This window comes from Apteryx mantelli, chromosome 27, assembly GCF_036417845.1.
Source record: "Apteryx mantelli isolate bAptMan1 chromosome 27, bAptMan1.hap1, whole genome shotgun sequence".
Lineage (NCBI taxonomy): Eukaryota > Metazoa > Chordata > Aves > Apterygiformes > Apterygidae > Apteryx > Apteryx mantelli.
This window is the reverse complement of record NC_090004.1, coordinates 3,849,554-3,873,400: the sequence shown is the minus strand read 5'-3', so window position 1 is coordinate 3,873,400 and position 23,847 is coordinate 3,849,554. Positions and strand designations below refer to the sequence as shown.

General features: G+C 46.9%; 1 protein-coding gene across 3 annotated transcripts; it reads right to left on the bottom strand.

The window, feature by feature from the left end:
* Positions 1–587: 587 nt before the first annotated feature.
* YTHDF2 (YTH N6-methyladenosine RNA binding protein F2) lies at positions 588–23,579 on the bottom strand. 3 transcript variants are annotated; one of them, XM_067311494.1, is made up of 5 exons: positions 23,509–23,579; positions 23,175–23,199; positions 22,700–22,779; positions 16,830–18,416; positions 588–1,551 (listed from the first exon to the last, which is right to left on the bottom strand). In XM_067311494.1, exons 1-5 carry the CDS (start codon positions 23,533–23,535, stop codon positions 1,528–1,530), a joined length of 1,743 nt encoding a protein of 580 aa, XP_067167595.1. In that variant the 5' UTR covers positions 23,536–23,579; the 3' UTR covers positions 588–1,527. The 3 variants fall into 3 exon arrangements, with proteins under 3 accessions (XP_067167595.1, XP_067167597.1, XP_067167596.1); XM_067311496.1 differs by lacking the exon at positions 23,175–23,199 and having other exon boundaries at positions 23,509–23,566; XM_067311495.1 differs by lacking the exons at positions 22,700–22,779; positions 23,175–23,199; positions 23,509–23,579 and adding an exon at positions 21,174–21,238.
* Between the last annotated feature and the right edge of the window lie 268 nt (positions 23,580–23,847).

The window sequence follows — 23,847 nt, the reverse complement described above, 5'->3', positions numbered from 1 at the left end:
AGGAGAGATCTGCAAGTGGGTGTCTATTTCATGCACCCTGAAAAGCTGCTGGTTAATCTCCAATTTACCCATGACATGGGAACGAATCCTAAATAGCAAGATGAGCTGGATGCGGCCCATCTCGCGCCAGCGGAGCCGCAGGCAGGCAGAGAGCACGCGAGAACGGAGGCATCGGCGCAGCTGCGACGGCGCTTCGCCCCGATCCGCAGCCCCAGGCGCACGGTGATGCGCCCGCACTAGCTGCAGCCCTCGCTCCTCGCCCCGGCTCACCCCCGGGAGACCGGCACGCTGCCTTTTGGAAACCTATCAGGGAAGAAAAATACCTTCCCGGGACCAAGGTTATCCCATGCCGGACGCCAGGTCTCCCGCTATGACAGCTCACTACAGCCACTGCGCCGAGGCAGGAGGCTCAGAGTCCAGGGCTCCGTCTCCCAAGCGAAGCCGCCCCCGGCGCCGGACATCTCCCAGAGCAAACAGGGACGCAAGCAGAGGCCGGGACGGCTGCCCCAAGCTGCTGTCCCCACCCCGTGCTACTCTAAGCGAGAGCCCACGCGGGGCAGCACCCAAAACCGAGCGGCAGACACCAGTGATGCTCAACAGGATCTCACGTTTATTATTGAGAAGTGATTAATGGTGAAAAGAAAGGCAACGCCCATTCCTCATTGGCTTAACAAGAAACTGAAGAAACATATTCACTACACATTTTACAATATTTCTTTTTGCCCAGAATTCATTTTCCTGTAAACAAAACAAGTTTTTACCGCTGTTCTCAGCTTTCAAACCAAATTAATCCAGACTTAATCTGTAATCCGTATAATGCACAAGAACAGAACATTTCTTAGGACTCCTAGTACTTGACTTTTGAGTAACAAAGGGTCAGAGAAAAATGAACCACCTTTAGACACAACCTTGTGGACAATTTCTGTTCAATTCTTCTTAGGCCAAAACCCCACATTCCTCGTAGAATTCCTCTTCTTCCAGTCCAGGGGGAAGAAAAAAAAAGAAAATAGTTACTCCACTTTCTGTGGTGGATGTTACAACTCGGTGTTCCAAGTGCAAATGTCAAAACCAGGGGAAGGAGGCGCAAGGGGGTGGAAGGAAGGGAAGCGGCGGGGTTTAAAAATTAGAGAAAAAAAGGCATATGCCACTTACGGACTTTAAAATCCGAAAAAACATAGTAAAAAGACAAAAAACAAAGCGTATGCTCTGAAATCACAACCAAAGCCAAAAGAAAGGGGACAGTTTTTACCTATACTCTATCTAGAAGGGATTTTTTTTGTTGTTTTTGTATTTTTTTTTATTTTAAGTCCTATGTCTTTTGTGAAATTCCAATACTTTTTTTTTTTTAAACTGCAAGTTTGTAAGAGTCTTTTTGAAGTCAATGAAATTAAGAAAAAAAAAGTCCTAATTCTCTCTGGGATATTTTTGCTCTTCTTTCTTTCTCTCTTTCTTTCTCTCTCTCTCTCGCTCTCTGAAAGATAGCTGGGATGCAATCTCTGCTGCAGTCTCTGTGGGAGGGATGGCCTTTTACTTGACACGGCCTTGGCGTTCCTGCAAAAGAAAAAACAAAACAAAACAAAGAACACCACGTTAGCTTAGAGCAGCTCTTGCAAAACTACCCCAGCCAAGCGGCAATGCAATTGTATTCACCCGTTTCGCGCATCAGCATTTCAACACGCGGAGTCCGGGACAGAAGGCCCGTCCCACGTGAGCAAGGCAAGTCTGAGAAACGGTCTTTCTGCTCGCAAAAGGAGGCGCCGCAGCTGCTTACGGCCGACGCGACTACGTATTGCACCACGTCACTTGGGTCTAGCAGCCCATCGCGTTTCCCCTCCAGGAGGGCCGCTGCTACCACAACTCCACCTCCCTCCCCTTCCTCCCTCCTCGCTCACAGCAACATCTTTCGGGCACCAAGGATGATCAGCATTACAGGGTCTCCCCAAACAGACATCGCCGAGATTCTCCAAGCTAGAGGTTAACAGCACAAAGATAAACAGAAGGGAAGGAAAAAAAAAAAAGTAAAGGATGAACCAAGGAAGAATTGGTGAAAAAGGGGAAAAAAAAGCTAGTCTAGGTCGCTGCTGCAGTTTGCAGCTCCAAGCAGTGAGGATTGGGAGTAGCGGGGGGACAAAACGAGGCTCCCAACTTCCAGGCGCTGCTCTGCGGCACCCACAAGCTCCCTCCCGGGTGCACCGATGGCCTGGAAACCAGAAGCGAGTGACACCAGGCCCTTTTGCAGCAGGAATCCCTGTGCTGTGCAGGATCAGGGCATGCAGAGCGGGGAGGAGGAGGAGAGGGGAAGCGAGAGCAGGATGCGGGGGCCCTCGGCATGGCGCTGCCTCTCTCCAGCTGCCTGCCGGACCAAAACGAGCGCCGGCTCCCCGCAAACTCAAAGCAAGCTGCAGTTCAAACCTATGGAGCAGTTACGTCGGCTTCAGTGTGCTGAGCACCTGAAACGGCCCACAGCTACCAGCAGCTCCATTCCTCGGAGCAAAACCGCATTGCTAACTCTGAAACCTATTGATGGCATCTCACCCCCAAAATCAACAGGTTCACAGGTCTCCCAGGGACCAGCGCCACAGTGATTTCCCACCTAACTGCTGAAACCATCCTCTTTATTCATTCGCATCCCATCTATCTTTCAACATCTGCAGGGATGCACTGTCCAGACAAGCATTTACACCATGCTGAAAACTGACAGGCAGCGCAGCACCAAATATCCCCAGAGATCAAGGGTTATTATATAATCTCCTACGCTAAATACCACACGCTGCATCGTGTCTTCTCTGTTAAACCCAAGCAAAACCCAGCAGCTTTGCACAGAAGCGGGTCCAGACTCTCCCGAAGGGTTAAGAAACGCTGCCCAGCCCACATTGAGAGCATCGTTTCCAGATCATACGACACCACCTCAAAAATAAAACCTGTCAACAGCTAAAGGGCTCTCGCTGATGCTCCTCCCTGCCTCTTAACTGCATCTCCTCCAAGCGCAGGCAAGTCCCTGCAATCTCTTGCATGAAGCGCACTAGAACATTTTGGCTGTGGTTCACATGCTCAGCACTGGAGCGAGCTGATCCCCCAAGTCAGTACCCACAAGCAGCCCTGAGATACGCCAAGTCCATACCCGCCTCCGCAGGAAAACAGTGCCTCCACCAGGTGCCTGCAAGACAATCTGGGTTTTTCCTCAAGTTAACTTAAAAAAAAAAAAAAAAAAAAGGGCTACTGTCAGGCTTTGATAAACTCGAATCCGGCTGCATCGGTTCAGGATACTTCCCGGCGAGTCTGCCCGGGGCCGCGTCCCCCACGTCGGGGCAGTGGCGGAGATGCCCGCCCGCCTCTCCCTGCCCCACGTCACAGCCCTCGTGATAACTTAACCATGGGGCCTGCCCGCGCCGATGCGCTGGCTGGCGATCAGAGGCAGCGCGGTGCCAACGCACCTTCCCTTCCTCCTCGGCATCTCGCTGGCAGGGGGAAGCGCGTGGGTTCCTGGAAGAAGTAGAGTCCTTTGCCACCACTGCTAAACCTGGCAAGAGTTTGTCTACTAGAAGCTTCGATCCCGGACTAACAGCATGTATAGTCAGCTATTATTAGCAACCTTCCCAAAAAGGGAGGCCTTGCATCCAGCTTGAAACAATATGTTCCCCCAGACTTTGGCACATGCATACAACGACCCAAGGATCGCTTCAGCTCCGACTCTTCCGCGCGAGCTTGAACGGTTGCTGGAAAGCGGCGACTGCTTTGTGCCTAGTTACCCTCCGCTTCCACTTCCGCACAAGGGAAAAGGAAACAAAGCTCCGTATGATACAGTGCACACACCACCCTCCAGGGAGGGGGATTAGCCTAAAGCACATGTTCTCTTCAAGAGTATTTGCCCCACATAATTCAATTTTATTCTCTCCCTCTCTCCTAAGTCTGCCCAAATTTATTGCAGGTGCCATTTGCTGCTAAAAAAAACACCACCACCCAACAGTCAAATAAAACTACCGTGGTGGAAAGCAAAACTAGTCTGGAGCATAAAGAAAACCAAATGCTGCAGGGAAAGCCACAAATCAAAAACGAAGTTGCCAAGCCCTGTTCCCTCTCTGCTGCCTGGCTCGGCAGCCAGCATGTTACGTTAAACAAGGACAGATGGCAACATGACGCATTCTTTCGGGAAGAAGCTGCAACTGCCTGAGCTAATGCCTCCATCTTCCCAAACGCAGACACGGGTTGAGCCGGCTGCCAGGACTACGCAGCCTTCGAACCGCCCCCTTCTCCTTCAGTGGCGACGGAGAGCGGCCTGGCCTGGCCTGCAGATGGTGGCTGAAGTCCCCGCTGAGCGCTTCACCCAGTTAGCTGAGCAGATGGACCCCAGCCACCGGCCTAATTAGGCTCTTCTCCTTCCCCTGCTGTGAAGGTGAAGCTGCTCCCCAGGCCAGTAGATGGTTAAAAGCAGGGAGCAGGAAAAATGACACCCCCCCCCCAAAATCCTAAGGTGTCAAAACAGAAGACAGCACCTCCAAAGAGAGGTTAGAATAGTTGTGCTACTGCCCTCAAGTCTATCAGGGGATCAGAGACATGACTGAAGTGAACATCTTAATTTCAGGGTGGATTAGAGTGCAATTTTTCTCAACCAAGTGCTCTGTTTAAGTCTTCAGCTATTCAGCACAAAACCTTGAGATATCAGTGCAGCACTACCCACTTCCCTCCATCAATGCCTCAAATAGTATCTTCAGGAGTTTGTCACAGAAAAACGCAGCATGAAATCGCCTGCTCGGGGCTCCGGAGGGGCTTATTTCAACGCAGCGCCGCCCTGCCCTCTGCCAAGAGCCGGGCATGGCACACGGCAGAGCCTCCACCCCGGGAGACGTTTCGGCAGCCTGCCAGCAGTTCTGCTCCGCACCTGCCCGACTGCCTGGGGTCTCGGTTTAGCGCACCCCGCTGCGGACACTGCTGCCATTAGGCAAAGGGAGGGAAGTAACAGCTCCCTCCTCTCCACCAATTTCAGTACTGCTTTGCTTGCTCTTCTGTCGGCAGCTTCACAGCTGCTCTCTTGCACCCCCTCCTAGAGGGCAAGAAAGTGGGGTAAAACCGGGGCCTAGGGGATTTTTACACCATCTAATCTGCCACCCCGATTGCAGCAGATCCCACAAAAAACATCTTGGTCCTCAGGACTGGTGGGGTAAGAGGTGAGCACCACGTCACAGCAGTTGCAAATGCATCTAGCAGGACTGATGGCAAAGGCTAACAGTGTTGCAGATGCTCATCCTTCCTGGTGCATCCTCCTTTGATCTCAAGGGCACGGGGACGGCGTTAAGCTCGAGCCCACACAGCTAGGCGGAAGCCAGGAAAAGGCACTGCAGTTAGCATCTGCATGCACACACGAGCGTTTTGTGCTTTGCTCCGGCATACAGTCCCTGGAGGGCAAAGAGATCCTGTCAAAAAGTGTTACATTCTCTTCAGCTGCATTTTTCATTAGACCTGGGCCATGCCTTATTGATCCAAGGGGGAGGAGCACAAAAAAAGACACCAGGCTCAGACGGTTGTCCCCATCTATCAAATCCCTCAGCAACCAGAGGGCTAAGAACACTGCAGCACTGAAATGGCTGAAGTGCAAAGTGATACGGTGATGACTAGAAAGAAGCATACCATTGCTCAAATCAAGTGTTGACACCCACACATCACTGCAAGCATGTCTCCGGGCTCACGGTGTTTAGAGGCACCAAGCTCAGACAAGGTTGGCCTGTGTAAATAGAAGCCCTCTGTAATCATCCTGCTTAATCCACTTCAGTCATGTCACTGCAGTCCCCAGGGGGTTGCAGCAATGTCACAAGCCAGGTCCTGATAATAGCAACCGAACAAGCCAGTGGAGAAGGCCGATGAGAGATTACTTTATCTAGTCGCACTGTGGGGAGCCAACAACAACAACAGACTCAAAGAGCTCAGAGTTTGTACCTAGAAACGATGACAATAGGTGATAACGCCACGGGTTTGTTCAGAGGCTCTTACCTTGATTAACAAACAACATTCAGCCTTAATAACTCCTAAGGCAAAGGCAAGGACATTATTTCCACACTACAGATAGAGAAATGAAAGACTAATCAAAGCCTGCAGAAGAACCAGGAACATGACTCCCAGTTGCACAACATAAACTACAGCGGGGGTTTATTTGGTCCAGTCTCATCGGGAGCACAGCACAGTAGCCTAAAAACTAGGCAGGCCACAAAGTACAGTCTTGGTTTCAAACTGCCCCGGCCTACAAGCAAAACACATTGCTTTCCAAGCATCAGGGGACAACCACACTAGAGCGTGGTCTACGCTACGGCAGGATCACTCCCCAAAGGGCCGAGACACCCAGCCTTAAGAAATGCACCTGCAGCTCTCACCGAGATTGCAGCCCTCGCTCGCCAGAACAATTCAGCCCTCGGCGCTTGCTGCAACCATACGGCATTTTGTTTTTTGAACCCTCCTCTCAAGGATGACTCCTGCTCCATGCTGGATGCAATCCTAGCAAAGCAAACTAACATGTCAGGATTTCCATGTGCCTGTGTGTCCAAGGCAGACTCCTGACTTGCCTTCAAAATAAGAAGTTGCAGCAGTCCATTGCCAGTGATGTTTTCTCAAACATACCCAGCACAGCTTTCCCAGCAAGATCAGCTTAAAGCATGGTTACAAGTCAGCACAAATGTTGGACAGGAAGTATCGCTTTCTTGTTATGCTTATCTGCTCCACATACAGCCTCAAGTCTTAACTGACTTATACACCAAACGCAAGGTTTTCCTACAGTCAGCATTAGCAAGCCAGCAGAGCTACAGCGAAAAGCTACATTCCAGCCTGTCCCACCTCTGAGATGGGATACTAGCTCCACGTTGTTTAAAATCATCAGTTACAGTAGTCTGGTTATAGTTAGAAGTCTTTATCCTACCTCCTATTCGCATAACAGAGCTTAGCACCAAGAAAGAAGATATGCAAATAAAAAGTCCTTGTCAGTGCAAGGAAGACTTGCTTTTGCAACTAAGAACCGAATCAAAACTTAGCGAAGCAAAACCGAACGTCCACGCAAGCCCCCCAAAGAGCAAACTCGCATCATTTGATAAGAGCACGAGCCAAACAGGGACACAACTGAACTGCAGGGGCTGCCTAGGCGCAGACTTCACAACTGAGATTTGCCAGTCGGGGAGACAGGACAGAAAGGGAGGGGGATCCTCAAATAACGCCGAACGCAGAAGGAAGCACCAGACTACGTCCTAACATCGCACTGAGCACGCATGGCTGGGCAGTTAGGAAGTTCTGGTTTCCTCTTAAAACCTGAGCACACCACAGCTTTACTAGACACCAGTTGCTTCACCATGTAGTCAGAGAGAGATGAAGTCAGACAGAAGAAATAAGGAACAATAAGACGCAATTTTTGAAGCAGAACCAAAACATAGCAAAACTTGCCTTAACATTTGTGAACATAAACACCACAGTGGTCATTCATTTTAAATCACACACTGCATTTCCACGTCAGAACCACCAGTTTGGGGTTAAGGATAAGAAGGACACAGACAGCGTCAGGAGAGTAGTGGGACTTTCTTTCTGAAGTGGTTGTTACACAAGTGAGATGGTCCTAGCTGTCACATACTGGTAGGCATACTGCTGTTCCCCAAAATCTTCCAAAGCACCATCAAAACTGATGCAATCTTCTTGCTTAAAACATCACATTTGATAGCACGGAGGCAGACCAATTCCCACAAACATTTATAACTGCCCTCCTGTAGAGAGTCGCCGTCCTGTAGAGTAAAACTTGAGAAGGAAACAGAAGAGCAAATAAGCTAAGAACAACTATGAATATTTAGAACCAAGGGCAATGCAAAGCAGCCTGGGAAGACTTCTAGTGGCATTTCATGCTAGGATGACTGGGCTCGCACTAGGGAATGGAATTGGACTTGCTGGTTTTGGTGCACGAGCAAGGTACAATTGCACAAGTCTCTTCTCACGTCACTGAGAAGGAAAAAATTCCTCCCTGCCTTATACCAGTCTTTATTCTTCCCTACCACTAGATGAGATGAGTAGTTTGCCATATTTGGCATTTGCTGCAGCTCGGAAAACCAAAAAGGCAGGCTCCCAACACCAGTTCAGTGACTTCGCTACAAGCTTCCTCTCATAATCATCTGCAAAGTTACAAGAAACTCAGCTTCACCAGCGGGCAAGCAAGGGTACAAGCAGCAAACCTGACTGCTCTCTTCCATTCACCACAACTGACATAACCCAGAAACAAGAGTCTCTAAAAAGCTACTCGTCTCTGCAGCCCAACTCGCTGATGGGGTCAGCAGCCCCTTTGCACAGTCCAGGTTTGACACCGTTAGGTAAGGGAAGAAGTTGGCTTTCCCTCATAATGCAGAAAAGAAAGCTAACAGCGTTATTAAAGTAATGGGAGTAGTTAACATGGAAGTTGAAGTGAACAGCACTGAACAGTTAACAGCATTCACCAAGGGCTCCTCCAAACACTGAGCCGCGGTTTTGACTTACACCAGATACAGCAAGGTGCTTTTTTTTCTTCCCTCCCCTACGGACTAGGGCTCATCCTCACTGTGCGTCACATGACTTGTGCTTTATGACTTTGGTTCTCTTAGATGACAGATCATAGCTCAGACACAAAGTATTAGCACCAGAAAACCTGTACCACGCGACTGTTTGGAAAGTGAAGTACCCCCACTTTCACATTTCAAAATCTCACAGCTGTAAAGTTAATAACGCATTTGTTCTAGTTTCTGCCACACCATAAAAGCGCAATGCTAAGGACTGAACACTCTTGCATGCAGATGACCTATAGAGCTTTACTGGAATTTGTGTTTCAGCATATTCATAAAAGATCTAGAAAAGGGAGTGAATAAAGTGATAGTTTACTGATGATACTAAGCTATTCAGGGTAACAAAAATAGCAGCCAACTGTGAAGAAATGCAGAAGGACCTTGTGTGAAAAGGCAGCTGAACATTCAAGTAGGCAGACCAAATTCACTGTAGATAAATCAAGTGACTCACATGAAAAGCACTGTCCTAGCTTGATGTACAAGATGACAGGCTCCAAACTGGCCATTAACATTCAGAAACATGAGCTCAAGGTTGCAACGGATAATTCTAGGAAAATGCCTACAATCAAAAAAGTAAACACGATCTGGAACAGAACATCATCACGCCTTTGTACAAACCCAGGCTGCACCTCTATCTTGTAACTCTGCTCCTCTCCATCTCTGCAGGGATGCAGAAAAACTGGAAAAGAGTCAGAGAAGAGCAATGAGGCTGATCAAAGGTACAGAAGGGTTTCCATCTGCAGAAACACCACCTACAGCTCTCAAGCCTAGAAAAGAGGTGACTGAAAAGGGATGCACAAGCTGAGCAGGCAAAGAGAGTACATTGAAATCAAGTGCTCGCCACCCCTTCCTGAACCACAAGAACCAGGGGGCATCACATGATGCTAGCGGGTGGCAGAGTCAAAACAAACCAAAGGTGATGGTTCGTCACACAGCACATAATTAAGCTGTAGAACTCGTTGCCACAGGATCCTGTGGATGCTCAAAGATGATGTCAAAATATTGGACAAGAAGGGAAATCATGAGCTGTTAAACACAGAAATGCCTCCTTTGGGTCCAGAAATTCCTGAGCTACAAATTGTCAAAGGCTAGGAAAACCTTCAGAGATGTCTAAACACGTGCTTGCACTGTCCTTACAGGCCTTTGCTCCTGACCACTTTGTTCGCCACACACAGAGCTTTTTAATGTAGAAAAGGGAGCAAGGATGCTCGAGCAGCACCTCTCTAGATGTCCACATCTGCAGGTCAAACACTTTGAAATCTGAGAGGAAGACTCTCACCTTCTCATATACCACGCAGCAAGTGCTATAGGCAGACAGGCAGACGCAGTTCTCACTGCGGATCCTTCCCTGGCCCGGCGAGTGAGGGCTGAGCGCTCAGTGCCCGGGGAAGCTGGAATCAAAGCCATGGTCCGCGCTATCTGGTCTGCAGGGCGGGCAGGCTGCCTTCGGTGCAGGCCCACGGTTTGCCTCCTTCCACCCAGACACCAGCAGCCACAAGAGATACAATATTAGACTACACGGACTTATGATCTGACCCAGTGCAGATGTTCTTGCGTTTGAGGCCTAAAATACTACCTCAGCCCCAAACAAGGCAGAACGAGTATTTTATGCCACAAGAAAAAACACAATACTCCATATAATGAAAGGACAAGAGGGAATGTATTTGCCTACTTCTGTTAACCAAGAAGAACTCAATCCACAAGCTCAAGTAAAAAAGACAATATTTCCTATAGCCTTTTGTGCGTGTCCTCATTTCACTGATATTTGAAAGGGAACACGTGGCAATATGCATTGGAACACAGTTTTATATATATTTTTTTCTTTAAACACTTCAAGAGCATCAGCTGAAACCAAAATCAGGATGGCTCGCAAGAGAACATAAGGTTGACGATCAGGACTTCACGATTTCTTGAAGACTTACAAACGATGACAAGAAATTCTCTGAAATCACTTTATAGGAGATGGCATCAAATCATAAGTAGTAGAGCTGAGAAAGTGGAGCAATCTGTACAGATAAATACAAGGAAGGAAACTAAAATAATATTTTAATTTCAAGATTAGAAGCACAAGAAAGTTTTAGTTTACTTAGACAAGGTTCAGTTTTTATCTTAAATTTTCTACACTGATTCTCCATTACAAGAAATAGCTATGCAGTTAACCCAAACCAGCTCAGCACTGTCCTTTTAATAAAAAAAAATTCTAATGGTATGGAACCAGAAATGCCACCTTCATTTCCGAGTTCCTTCCAAAGAACAGCTTACAGAACCCAAATTCTTTATTATTAACTGCTCAAATGCACTATAACATGACTTACACGTCAATTAAAAAGCCTCACACTGGGCAGCTAGTCACTGGAAAGAGCTACAATCAAGTCTCTATTCTAGTGATCAGCTCGGATAATGACAATCCTTGTTAACCGAGACTTCCTTGGATAACTTTGCTACAGTAAAAGCAGAGTGGCACTGTTTTAGTTGGCAAGTATCCAGCGTTTTGCACCACCGAGGAATCAGTTTATTAACTCATGAAGCCATAGGAAAGTGCAAGTACTACCAGGTACAAACAACATCCAGGAAAATGAGAGGGTTCTAACGGCTGCGGCTAAATTGATCACCCAGTACGGAAAGAGAAGCCTCCTAGATGAACACCTGTCACATAACACTTTGCGGAAGACACAAAAAGAAAGCAACGCCTTTCAGACGAAAAGCTGTTGTCGAAATACGGTGTGGTTTAAACACACAAGGAGCATCGTGCGTGAAGCTGTCCTTGTCCAGTTGCACGAACACAAGGTACGCGTGTCAATGCGTTTCTGCAGTTTTCCTAGGATCCTAATCAGCTTTAAGCCATGTCTTGTGACCCGTTGTACTTCTGCACTGGATAGAAAATCCAGGCAACAGAGCATTACCCACGTCCCGATGCACTGTGCTTTCGGGAAACAAAATGGCTGACCACCACTCAGCTTCAAAGGAGAATTACTTTTCCTGGAGAAATAGCTGTATTCAGATAACCTGAAATACAACACCTCTGTCAGTGGCTATTAACCTCAGTGTCAGCAAGTTAGCCGTAACACTTTAAAAATATCATCACCGAGGACGTCTTATGCATGCCTTTCTTGCATACCAAGATCTCCACGTTGTTTCTAGGGAATTAGCCAACCCCACGTACAATTCCAACTCAATTGTTAGAGAAGGGAAGAAGGTTGTTTTTTTAAGACATTATGAATATACTAACGATTTCAGATGAATGAATGCATTACCATATCTGTATCAGATGAAGGTATTCTGCAGCTTGGGGCTGCATTCGCTCAGCCAAGGTGAAGATAACACCCTGAAGCAGAAGGCGGACGGCAGGGGGGCAAGAAGCTTTTCCCACACCAAGCAGCCAGCAAGGCAGTTGGTAACAAGTTCACAAGAAAAGGACCTTAAAGAAACTGCCTTCACTCAGGGCCATACCTGCAAGAGGTGCAATAGCTTCTCCTCGCTTGCAGCCTGCGCTGCATTTGACCCAGTGACCTAGAGATGAAAGGCTCCAAATCCGATTACCAGTCCTCATGAAACAAATTTAAAACTACTCATCTTGACAGCGCCTAGAGACCAACTTCAAAAGCAGTGAGTTGACTTCTTTAAACAACATTATTCAGAAAAGACTGCTAACAAGATATTAACGCTAAGGCTCAGCCATGAGAAACTGGAACGGGCTTCCTTTTTTACCACTCAACTTCCACTTTAGTTGCAGTGAAATGGCTTCCAGCTACTCCTGTTTTACTGATGAGGAAATGCACTCCCCTGCCCTGCAGCAGAAAACACTGATTAGAGCAAAATCTAAACCTTCCCCCCCCCCCTTTCTACTGCGTTTAAACAGAGCTAGAATATAACCAAAAATACATGTGAACATCATAAGTGCTTCACAGTGCTGGCTTAAAGGTATCCTAAGCACAAAGCACGGCATACATCAAACCACCAGTAACAAGCTACTAGGACAAGCAGTATGGTTTATGTTTCCTCTATTCCCGAACTACGACAAACATATGAGCATGGACTCACACATAGACGATTTAGAAGACCTGGAACTAAACTGAAAGATGTGTGTTACAGAAGGGGTATTCACAGCAAGGAAATTCTGTCCTGGTCCATCAATCAACTTCTCTACGGCTAGTATTTGGAGCAGAAAGAGAGCAAATAGCCTTGGAATCACTGGATGAAAGGGACCGTGCAAGTGCAAGCACTATTCCCTTACTATCATAGGAAATGCTTGGTTTTGCCTAGGGATGCAATATCCAGGAACCAAATCTTTGTTTCATCTACAGTCAGAAACATTATCCTGCTGAATGTGGTAAAACCAAAAGCAAACGCAGCATTAGCCAGGACGGTGGTAACAGAGGAAGAAAGAAGTGCTATTCCACTCTTTAGAAGTATGCTCTCTCCTCCCAGAGACTACAAACTTTAAAGACAAAACCCCACAACTCCGCAAAATACAGCAGAAATCGTTCCCTTTTAACAGTGACTATGCAACAGCCTGTTAGTTTGAAACAGGCTCATATGACGCCACTTTGTTTTTCCTTAAATCGCACCTTCTAAGGGGGCAGCAACACTTACCACTATTAATACTCCTTTAACCAGCAGACAGCGTCAACCGAGACACAATGCAGCACATTTCAGGAACTAATAGTTCCAATCTGGCAAATCACACATTTCTATTTTCAGGCTGGTACACCTCAGCATGCAAATCAATCCCGCACAGCTCATCTTGACTCAGTACCCACCTAAGTCCCTGTGCAAAGTATCTCTTATCAACCGCAAAGCAAACATGACCACTGACCGCTCTGGCCCCCAAAAAGGGACAGGCCAGGACTGGTTTTCATGCAAAGCCCTTCCTAAAATCCCTGGGGCCTGCAAGAAGCCAAGTACCACAAGCCCTGGCAAGGCAATGGGAGAGAGAAAGAACCAAGACAAGCTCCCTTTAGAGTGCAAGTTTTTACCTACTTTGTTTTTCAGAAAAGAAAACACAAGATGTTACCTTTCACATGCAAGATGGAGATCTGAGCAGATTCTGCTAAGACTTTTACACTGAGGTCAGTGCAACATTCCTAGAAATAGAGATGTGCTATTATGGTCTGGTTTTTTAATTAAGAAAAAGCAATCTTCACATGGAAGAAGCTGGTGACATGCTTTACCTCAAGAGCAACTTCTTGAAACCTTTGACAGATCTAAGCTAGCTCAGGTAACATTGTACTGGCAATCACTTCATCGGTTTTGGCTAAGAGAACATCCAAACCTTAAAAGATTAGTAATGCAAAATGAGAAACTTCCAAGAAACGGAGATGAGCCTCTGAGGACAAGAATGTGGAAGGGCAGAGGCAACAGTAAAGGACAACCAAGCGCATGATTTCGACGTTTTCAACCTGAACCTATTAACTTCCCTTCGCTGGCCAAAGGGCATAAACACTAACCAAAGCATTTTTCCTATGATTTCTTGGAACTATTTTAAAGAATTCTAAAGAAATGATTCTAACAGCAAGAAGCGTAAAAGAATATTCAAGAGTTCCCAGACTTTCACAAGAGCTTGTCCATCTGTTCGGGTAGCAAGCAGGAATAAAGCTGCAAATCAGACAAAGGTTTAGGCAAGTTCGGAGCCAAATGAAACAATCCTAGCTTGCTAGAGGTTCAAAACAAGCCAAACCTTGAGACATTTAAGCTTCAAGGAACAAGAATGCAGAACATTAACATATCACCCTCATCCAAAGACTGGTGGCAGAGACAAAGAGCTTGTAGCAATAGGATTTCCCCAACATAAAAGGAGCTTGACAGACCACAGGCAGGGAGCCTGCGCCATTAACTGCTGCCAGAGCAGCATTTTAACCTTTCGGTGCCCCAACTCTGGTTTGTGAATTTTTTTCAGGTGACCAACTGAGATGCTTCAAGGCAGGCGTTACATGGCTTGTTTTTGCCAATTACAATCCCAAGGTAACCATCAGCGTTCACTCCGTGAAAGCCCAGCAGGACTAAATCCCAGAAAGCCCTCCTCGAGCAAAAACTATCGCTTCTCAATGAAGCCCTGAAACAGCCGTTACAGAAACCTCAAGCATCTTCACAGTCTAAGAGGTCAAGCTGTTGCTGAAAGAAAGACCAGTCACTTCCTCCACACCGGATGTTACAGGGCAGGGGCCCAGAATTATAACAAAGACTGAGTCAATAGTAAAAAGCAAACATCAGTTTTATATCTACAGGAATCCTTCCTTGCCTATGAATTCCAGAGACATATGACTAAGTTTCCTTTGAAAGAATAAATGTTTTCCTAATCAACTGCTTTGGCGCTCGAGTGTCACACTGAATCAACTCAAACATCATTTAGAAAGAAGGCTCTGGTGCACTAAACGTCTGTCAGCTACTATTTCTACTTTTGACCTTTATATGCTAACACATCTCAAAGAAATTGAAGAAAGCAGGGGAGGAGATTACAAAATACAATTGAAAAATGAGGAAAGATGTTTTACTTTTTTTTTAATATAAGACAATTGTTAAGTCACATTTTTACTATCTTACCAATTTTCAGATATTACAAACATTTGTAAATACGGAAGCTTCCCTGCAAGAGAGAGACCATCCATCTGTCACCTTTTCCTCTGGCCTTTCCCACTCATCTGCTCTTCCTTCTACCCATTTACGTTTACCCAGTATTACTCTTTCCCTCTACCCACTCTCTACTTGCCCTCTGGGAACTTTTCTCACCCATCCTCTGCACACTCCTATTGCGCCAAGATCTGTCCCTTTCTCACACTGCAAATCCTGTTGCTCCCAACAAGTCAAATATGGAGCACAGAAGTTGCACTTCCTAAGATGTCCTGTAATTAATAATGATTTCTAATTGTATTTGAAGTCTCTATTACTACCCAATTACCACTTCAATACAGCCTGGATAGCAAGTGAAAAACTTCTGGGATGGGAATTCACATGAACATTCAGGTTCTCACAAAAAAATAAATCAAGCCAGCTCTACACATAAAATTAAGGAAATTTTCATCTCCATGCCTCCCTTTCACATTTTCTTCAAGCATTATACATGCCAGAGTATCAGTTGCAAAACGTGACTATCTTTGTACACCAGTGATAACATTAACACAGACAACACTAAGATACATATCAAAAAATTAAAAATTGTGTTCACTGTCACGGTAAGCAGGCTGCAGCTTCTGATTAAGTTCTTCAGCTATTGGGTGGAAAATTCCCTGTTGCTGAGACTTAAAGAGACCCTTGGAAAACTTGGCAAACCACCAGAAAGCTGTGCTAATGCTAATTTGTAATTACTGTTTTGATCGAATACAAGCAAGATCCCTGTTGTGGAGAAGGTCAGCTACAGGTGAATTTAGCACACAGCTGCATCCCCCCAAAAATTCAAGGCCCACAGGTCACCGAATTTCTTATTAATTCCAGAGTTTGGGCAGAATTTTCAATTTGCTACAAAGAATGCTTTGAAAAGTGCACTCCTCTAGTTAAACCAATGATCACAGCAGGCTTCGAGCTGATGGACCCAAGTGGCAAGACAGTGCAGTTGCAGGACGGCAATCGGTGCAGCTCACACGCCGCGCTACGCAGTGCCGGGCAGCGCTAGCAGAGGGTCCAGCCTACCTGCTTCAAATATATAAGAGCTCGCTGCCAAGAGGAACAGAATGACCTGCTCTGTGTCCACAGGAGGGAGGACAAGTAGTCACAGACTTAAATTGCAGCAAGGGAGATTTAGGTTGGGCATTAGACAAAGCCTTCTAACAGGAAGGATAATTAAGCATAGGAATAGATGGCCTGGGGAGGGACAGGAACTGCCATCGCTGAAGGTTTTACAAGTGGTGCGGAGCAGCTGTCATGCTGATCCCACTTTAGGTAGGGGGTGGATCAAACGGCCTTTCAAAGACCCGGCTCTGTTTTCTGAAAATCCCCAAAAGCCCCCACCAGTCTCTTACTTTGCACCATTCTTATCCAAGTGCTGACAACAGTGTAAAAATAAATTTCAATCTGTCTGGTGAACACGGTACTCAGGGAAGTTTGAGATTTACAGCACCTGAAGGGCAGCTGATTACAGGCAGGGTCTGTGCAAGCTTCCGCACACAGCCCTGCCGGGACACTAGCACCCACTCGCCCGGAAGCACACAGCTAGCCAAGAAGCAAAGTGCTGCCTACCAAGCTTGTTCACAACCCCCTGCTTTCAGGCTACTGATTTAGCCCATTGCAAGGTAGCCCTCCTCCAGCTCCTGCCCCGCAGCACTTCACCAAGATAGACAAACAATTTACCTTTTTAACATTTTCCTCCTCCTCTTGGCGTTTCTCATAGTGTGAGAAGTCATCAAAGATGGAGGTGGTGTGCTTGTAGGTGGCAATGATTTTCAACACCTGCTTAGCCTTTTCCAGAGGCACCTCCTGAGTGTCCCTGGAGTTGGTCACTGGTTTATTCTCGTTGTTCTCTAGGCGGATGTGCCGCAGCTGGCTGTTGGGAACGTCCTTCACAAAAATCCACCTGACATCAAAACGTCCCTTCCACTTGTCCTGGGACCACACACCCGCACACGTATTATAGTCCACAGCAGATTTCATTTCTGCTACTCCGCAGAAGTGACCACTACCATTGACACTGAACAGTAAGTAAACGGGGCCTTTCCCGTTCATGGAGCGATAGGCAGCATCCAGTCTCTTGTTGCCATGCTCTGTACTGCACCAGATGTTATATTTAATGGAACGGTGGATATCGTCCTCAGAGTAACTCTTAATGATGAAAACCCGGCCATGTTTTGGGTTCCAGTCAAAATCCTTGGGATTGTAGTTGTTGATAGATCTCAACTTCTCCAACACTGGGTGCGGTTCTGAAGGAGCAGAACCAGAACTAGCTTGAGACTGTCCCACTCCATTACCATCCACTCCATTTTGACCAAACCCATTGCCACGGTTACGAGGTGCAACCCAGCGGGTGGGCTGAGCCGCCTGCTGTGGCACAGGCAGCTGGGCCGGCTGCGGTGGCGGTGGGGGCAGTGGCTGTGGCTGTTGCCCGGTTGAGGCCTGGGCCACTGGTGGGCTGTTATTGATCTGCTGACCCACCGGTTGGGGGGACACCTGGGCTGGCTGCTGACCAATATTCTGAACTAAGGCCTGGGAAGGGGCTTTTGCCACCGGTCCTTTGTTATCCCAAGTTCCAATATCCATGTTATGTTTTATCGGAGGCGGTGGAAGACTTGAACCTGCAATGCCGTTCTTGGTCTTCAGCTTGGGCTGTTGCTTAGCCGGTTTGCTAGCGATGTCAGCCCAGGACGTTGGCTTCGGAGGAGCAATAGTAGCCGGAGGCAAACTGTTAGATGCCACAATATTACTGGTAATGGATCCGCTACCAACAGCTGAACCAACAACTTTTGGGACGTTGCTTGCAACATCTGTGCTGCCCAGCTTCAGGGCTGCCATCCCTTGGTCTATGGTATTCATGCCAGGAGCCTTGTTCAGAGTCTCATTAGCAAAGGCAGACTGTCCATCAATCATGGCTCCACCCAGCGAGCTAGGGGCATAAGCATAATTGCTACTATATCCAGAGCTTTGAGTGGATTGTCCCTGAGAACTGTTATTCCCCCAAGCTGAAAAGTCAATCCCACTTGGAAAGAAGTTAAAGCCATGCTGCCCGAGAAACGGAGTGCTGCCAAGGGCCCCTGGCTGCCCGAACATCGCATCTGGGAGAAAGTGAGGCTCCCCGTTGCTCAGCTGTCCATAAGAGGTTAGGTAGGGCATGGGTGGATCACCCCCCGTAGACCAGGCAGCTTCGCCTAAGGAGTAGGAGAATCCAATGGATGGACTGTAGTAGCTTGGTAAGTAGGAATCAGACATTGCAGTGTATGCATTATTCTGCAAAATAAAAATAAGCACTGAATAGTTAGAATAAGCAGAACAAATTTCAAGGGACCAGGAATAAAAGCCATCTTAGACTTCCCGTGCCCCACCCCTCCCTACCTTAGGGCTGGGCAGATAAACAGGCCTGGCCTTGAAACGCCTCCTTTGTTAGAAGTACTCTAAAAACAGTTTCATTGCCAGAAAGATTAAACACAAAGGCTGAACAAGCTTCTCACTCTAAGATGAGAAAGCACTGTGTTCCTGATGCCCGATATGGGACTGGACGCTCAACTGCCTCAGAGCTCCTGCTCAGGCTACGAAATCAATATCTTATGTAGCATACAAAACATACTTTCAGTATCTAATATAAAAGAGGGTTTCTCTTGCCTGGGTAACGTATGTATCAAACCTCACTTTGCTGTTTGTTTGATAGAGGCTTTGGGGGAAGGAGGCAGAGGGAGGTGGAATACGCAAGAAAAAGGCCCAGTGGAAGTATACTGCCAAAACCATGAATGCCTCCAATTGCCTGTATTGCAAGTCACTTCCTTAAACTGATTATCCATGAAGATGGCTTTATCTGCACAATTTAATATTTCAGAGTTCAAAACATTCCAAGAACCTGCAAGCAAACAGGGACGTAAACCTCATCATCAAAACACAAACTGCTCCAGTGCTGCAAGCACATACTAAAAAATAACTGGGAAAATGGGGAATAATGAATAGTGTTTCAATAGGAGCCTTTTACAGCACAGCAACAACAGCACATGAAAGCAGGCTTCAGATTCGGAGGGGAAAAACTGCTCCACGTTTTGGTCTCCCTTTTAATATCCAAGTAGCCTTTAGGTTATGAAAACAAATGTCTAATTTTACAATTAGGAAACTCTCAGACATCACTAAGATTTTCTTACATGAAAAACATCTGTCATTTTGTATTCAAACCAATGCTCCCTCCGGGGAGTTGTTAAAGCCACACTAATGGACATTATCATCTAGTAATTTGAACCTGTGTGCGCACAGCCCTAGTGCTATATAGCGACTTGCATGCCAACCCAGTGCAGACGAGATGAAAGTCAGGTTCAGTTCCCATTTAAAAGCTTGGCTTGCAGCAGACTCTACTCCATTTTTCGTTGAATCATGTTTTCATGTGCCAAGTGCAGCTCCCAAAGGACTTCATGCCATATTGAAATCTATGGAGGCTCTCAAGATGGCTCTGGCACCCTACAGAAATAGCAGTTCTGCCTCTCCACCTCCCACTGAGTTAAGTGGGAACAACAGGTTACACCTAGCCCCAAATTTACAAAAATTAACAGGAATTATTCAACCTAATGTTTTCAGAGACAAGGTTTATTTTGTTGTATTAAACACTAAAAAGCCTTCTGTGCTACTTTGTAAGTCAATACAGGAAAACTCAGACACACTCTCTCTAACCTTTCTGTTTTCCCAGATAAGAAGGGCAAAAAAACATTAAAAAACAAGCTTAAGTCTTATCAAGGGTACAATTTTAGTAATTCAGGAACTCAGTCCTGCAAACCCCAAACCAACAGAACAGTCTTTAGGGCTCAATCTGTTCAAAAGTTGGCAGCATGAAGAGTGACATCGACTCTAAAGGATAATTTGTAATGCAAATAAAGGAGCTTAAAAAAAAAAAAAGTTAAGCCAAAGTATCTTCAAAGTATAACATCAATTTTGAGGGTAACTGAATACACTCTCCTGGAAACTGCCTTTAACGGAATATGCACGTGCAGCCTACACTTCAAACCGGAACCTAACACACAGAGAAGCAGAGTTTTCTCTTTGCAGACTTCTCCCTCAAAGTGCATAAAGCACATCACTGTCAGATGAAAATCTGGTCACTTGTCACCTCTAAATCCTCTTCTATGCTGTTATATGTTCAACTTCGAGAGCCAGCTTAATACAGACTGCACTAAGGTACCACCTGTAGAACATTCGCCAGCTATACTCCCATAATAAAGAAGGAGCACACCAGTTAACTAACAGTTGAGAGCCAGCAGTTCAAAGCATACTGAAGACAGGCCCACTGCTCTTAGCTCCCTGCCTCAGTTTCTAGAACTACACTTTGCTAACGTGCTACCTCGCTCTGCTACGCTGCACTCGCACAACTGACACAGTTACTGATTAGCATGCAAATAAAACTTCACCAGCTTTTAATTCTCTCCAATGACTAAGACTTTTTGCACGGTTATTTCCTCAAATTCACTATTGCTCTGCACCTCTCCACTTCAGACTAGAGCTGGTGTTTGGGCTCGGTTATTGTTGCTGGTTTTTTTGGTTTTTTTTTAAACTGTTTAAAAATCACTTACTGTGTATCTGAGCTTTAAAATATACAGTAACCTAATTTACTAAGCTGACGAGTTAGTAACAGTCGCACCTGAAATAGCAGCCCTTGAATTCAGAGCCATGAAACCTTGTGACTTAGTTACCTAGCGTTTGGGTGGATAACTCAGAAAGCAATTTCAAAAACATTCCCATCACTCTACAGCAGTTGGCTGCATTTAATTCATTTTTCAGAGTCTCATCTGTAATTCCCTCTCCCATCTACAGAAAAGAGGTGTAATCTTTGATAGTTTTGTATCAGGAGCCTGGCTTATTGGCTCAGCAGCACCATGGTCACCTCAAGACTGTACCGTGGGTTTTTGTTCTCTATTATACGAAGTGTCAAAATATGGATGAGCGCAGAAAAGTAACACAACATAGTGAGAAACTGAGATAAGTCACCCTAAAGTTTCGTTCAAAGTTAGCATAGCATTTTACCTCACTCTTGATGAATTTCTAGAGCAATATCCCTGCTGCACCTCCTGGGGAATGCTCCAATCACTTTTTTTTTTCTTTCCTTTTTATTTCTTTAGTATTTTTACCAGTTTGTGACACACACAAAGAGAAGAAGCTAAATATTTAAAAGTTATTATCAAATGCACAAAATAAAAAAAGTAAAACAACACTTTGCTTCTAACATTATAATAACATTCACTCTATTTAGAAGATTTAAATAAAACTATACTCTGCATGAAATATTTCCATGTTCAGAAGGAGCCCAGAAATTGGTGACATTAATTTCTGGGACAGAAAAAAACACCATCAAATGAGTAGAGCAAGGAAAATGGCTAGTTTTATTCCAGACCTAAGAAACAAATCACTCTCACTCACTCTATGCAATTCAAATCTAGGCTTGTAGCTTTTTAGGGAGATAAATGTAGTAAGTGTTCTTAATGGACAGGCTGAATTCTGAGGATTACAGAAGAGTTGGCAGGACCTTGAAGAATATTTAGTCTTATATTTTTAGCACAAAGTAGGAGCACACTTGTTGAAAATTAAACCGAGACAGAAACCTGTTCTTGGGGGTCAAAAAAAAAAAAGTATCACAACTACCAAAAATATATATGTTGACTAACGGATACAACAGAAAAGAATATAGAAAGGGAAAAAAAGAGAACAACTTATTTTTACTAATCACAACTGGGGAAAAAAAAGGAGCCAACAGAATGAACTAAGTGCTCCAGTCTTACTACAGATGTTTATCTATAATGCTTACTTGTAATATCTAATCAGCTGAACTCCATCTGTTATGTGTCACTCTTCTACTGCTCATAAAAAAAAGTTAACGGTGGAGCTAATCTTAAATAAAAAGTTAAGAGGAAAAGTATCTGGAAGTGGGACTTTCAGGAGCTAATCACAAACTCCAGCTCAACTTTAATTAAAGTTTTAAAAAAGTCTTTACAGCATTTATCGTATCTGCGTTCTGTGGGGTTTCTGGTGAAAGAGAGAGAAAACCCCATGACGTGCATTTTCAGTTTGATAGAGATAAGAACCTTGATAATATCCTCCAAAAGCCTCCAGAGCTTTACTGCATTTTACTAAGAAATTTCACAATGCGATACAGTGTATTTGCTCTCACAGTATAAAGAACCAGAAACAGGCAAGGAAGCTGTGTCATAACAGTAAAACTGAAAGATCAGAAATGGTAACTTCAAGGTAGTTGTTAATTTCTGTCATTGAAACATGAGCTGAATTCTAACTGGAGGAAGTCCTTACACCCAGAAAAGTTACTAAAACATTTACACCTAACACCCCACAACCTAATAATGTTCAGTAGTTTCTGTCCAGAGAAACATACAGATAAACTGAATGTTACCATCATTGCTACAGAAAGCTGGCAAACATTAAACGCAATTAGGGGAGACAGGGAACAAAAATGATGCCAAATCTGCTTTAGTTAGAGAGCAGCAGGAAGTCAGGGGACTTCTGGCACGTCCTGCCCGTTAGCAGGCACTCTTACTCACCGGCCTGGCCTGGGGGCTCAAGTAGGGTTCAAAGTCATCATCATTTAACCCATCCTTCTGATGCACAGATCCATTTTGCACTGAGAAAGAGAGTTACAGCATTAGAAACAACTCTGCAAATAAACCCAAACGTGAGCATTCATCGATTTAAAGCACTTAAAGGCGGACCTTATAGCACAACACCACCCCGGCGCCTTGGAATACACCACGCTTCGCCCAACGGAGAGAGGGAGCGCTCAGCAGCGCACAGACTAACGTCCTGCTAACCAGAAAGTTTCCCCAGCTCCAGAAACCACGGCCGATTTCACAGCTCATAATTTTTTCCAGGCCGCTTCGGTCACCGCGAGCCGAGGATACAGCCAGCAACGGCCGGCGCAGACCCTTCCCGGCCTTTCCCCCGCCGCCAGGCGCTGCCTCCCCGCAGGATACGCGCTCGCCCGCCGCCCCGCCGCCCCCGGGCCCCCCCGGCGCTCACCTTTGTTGCCTTGGCCCTTGGGTCTCTGGCGCGGCGGCGCGGCATGGAGAGAGAGAGAGGGAGGGAGGGAGGGAAGGAAGGAGAGCGGTGAGTCAGGGGGAGCCGCCGCGGCGGCGGCGGCGGCGCGGGGGGGGGGGGGGGGGGGAAGCCCGGCCGGGCCCGCCGCGGCCCGCGCGCACGACGAGGCGAGGCCCTGAGGCGGGGAGAGGCCGCCGCCGCCCGCCCGCGCCCCTCCGCCGCTAGGCCCGAGCCGCGGCCTCGCCTAGCGGGCCAGGCCGGGGGTTGGGGGGGGGGGGAGGGGGGGGAAGGCCGGGCGGCGGCGGCGAGGCCCTACCTGCTCCAGGAGGCTGCTGGCCGACATGGCTCCGCGGCGGGGCTGCTGGCGGGGCGGGGCGGGGGCGGGGCACCGGGCGGCGGCGGCGGCTTTGTCCGGGCGGCGGGGCGCGGGCGCGGCGCGGCTTCCTGGCGGACTCCGACTCGCCCGCGGCGGCTGCCTGGCTCGGGCGACGCTCTAGCCACCCCCCTCGCCTCTCCTTCCGGCCCGCGTCTATGGCCTAGGCCCGCCGCCTCGCGCCCACACGCGCTCCCCGGGCGTCACGCGGCACAGCGCGCGCGCCGCGCTCCCAGGCACAATGGCGGGGGGGGGGAGGGGGGGCGGAGGAAGGGCGCGACG

Bases quoted from the DNA above. Each gene is read 5' to 3' on its own strand.
- YTHDF2 (XM_067311494.1), bottom strand. From the start codon at position 23,535: ATGTCGGCCAGCAGCCTCCTGGAGCAG. The intron at 23,200-23,508 runs GTAGGGCCTCGC...CCGCCGCGCCAG, and splicing joins CCAGCAGCCTCCTGGAGCAG to AGACCCAAGGGCCAAGGCAA. The intron at 18,417-22,699 runs GTGAGTAAGAGT...TTTATTTTGCAG, and splicing joins TGAGCCCCCAGGCCAGGCCG to AATAATGCATACACTGCAAT.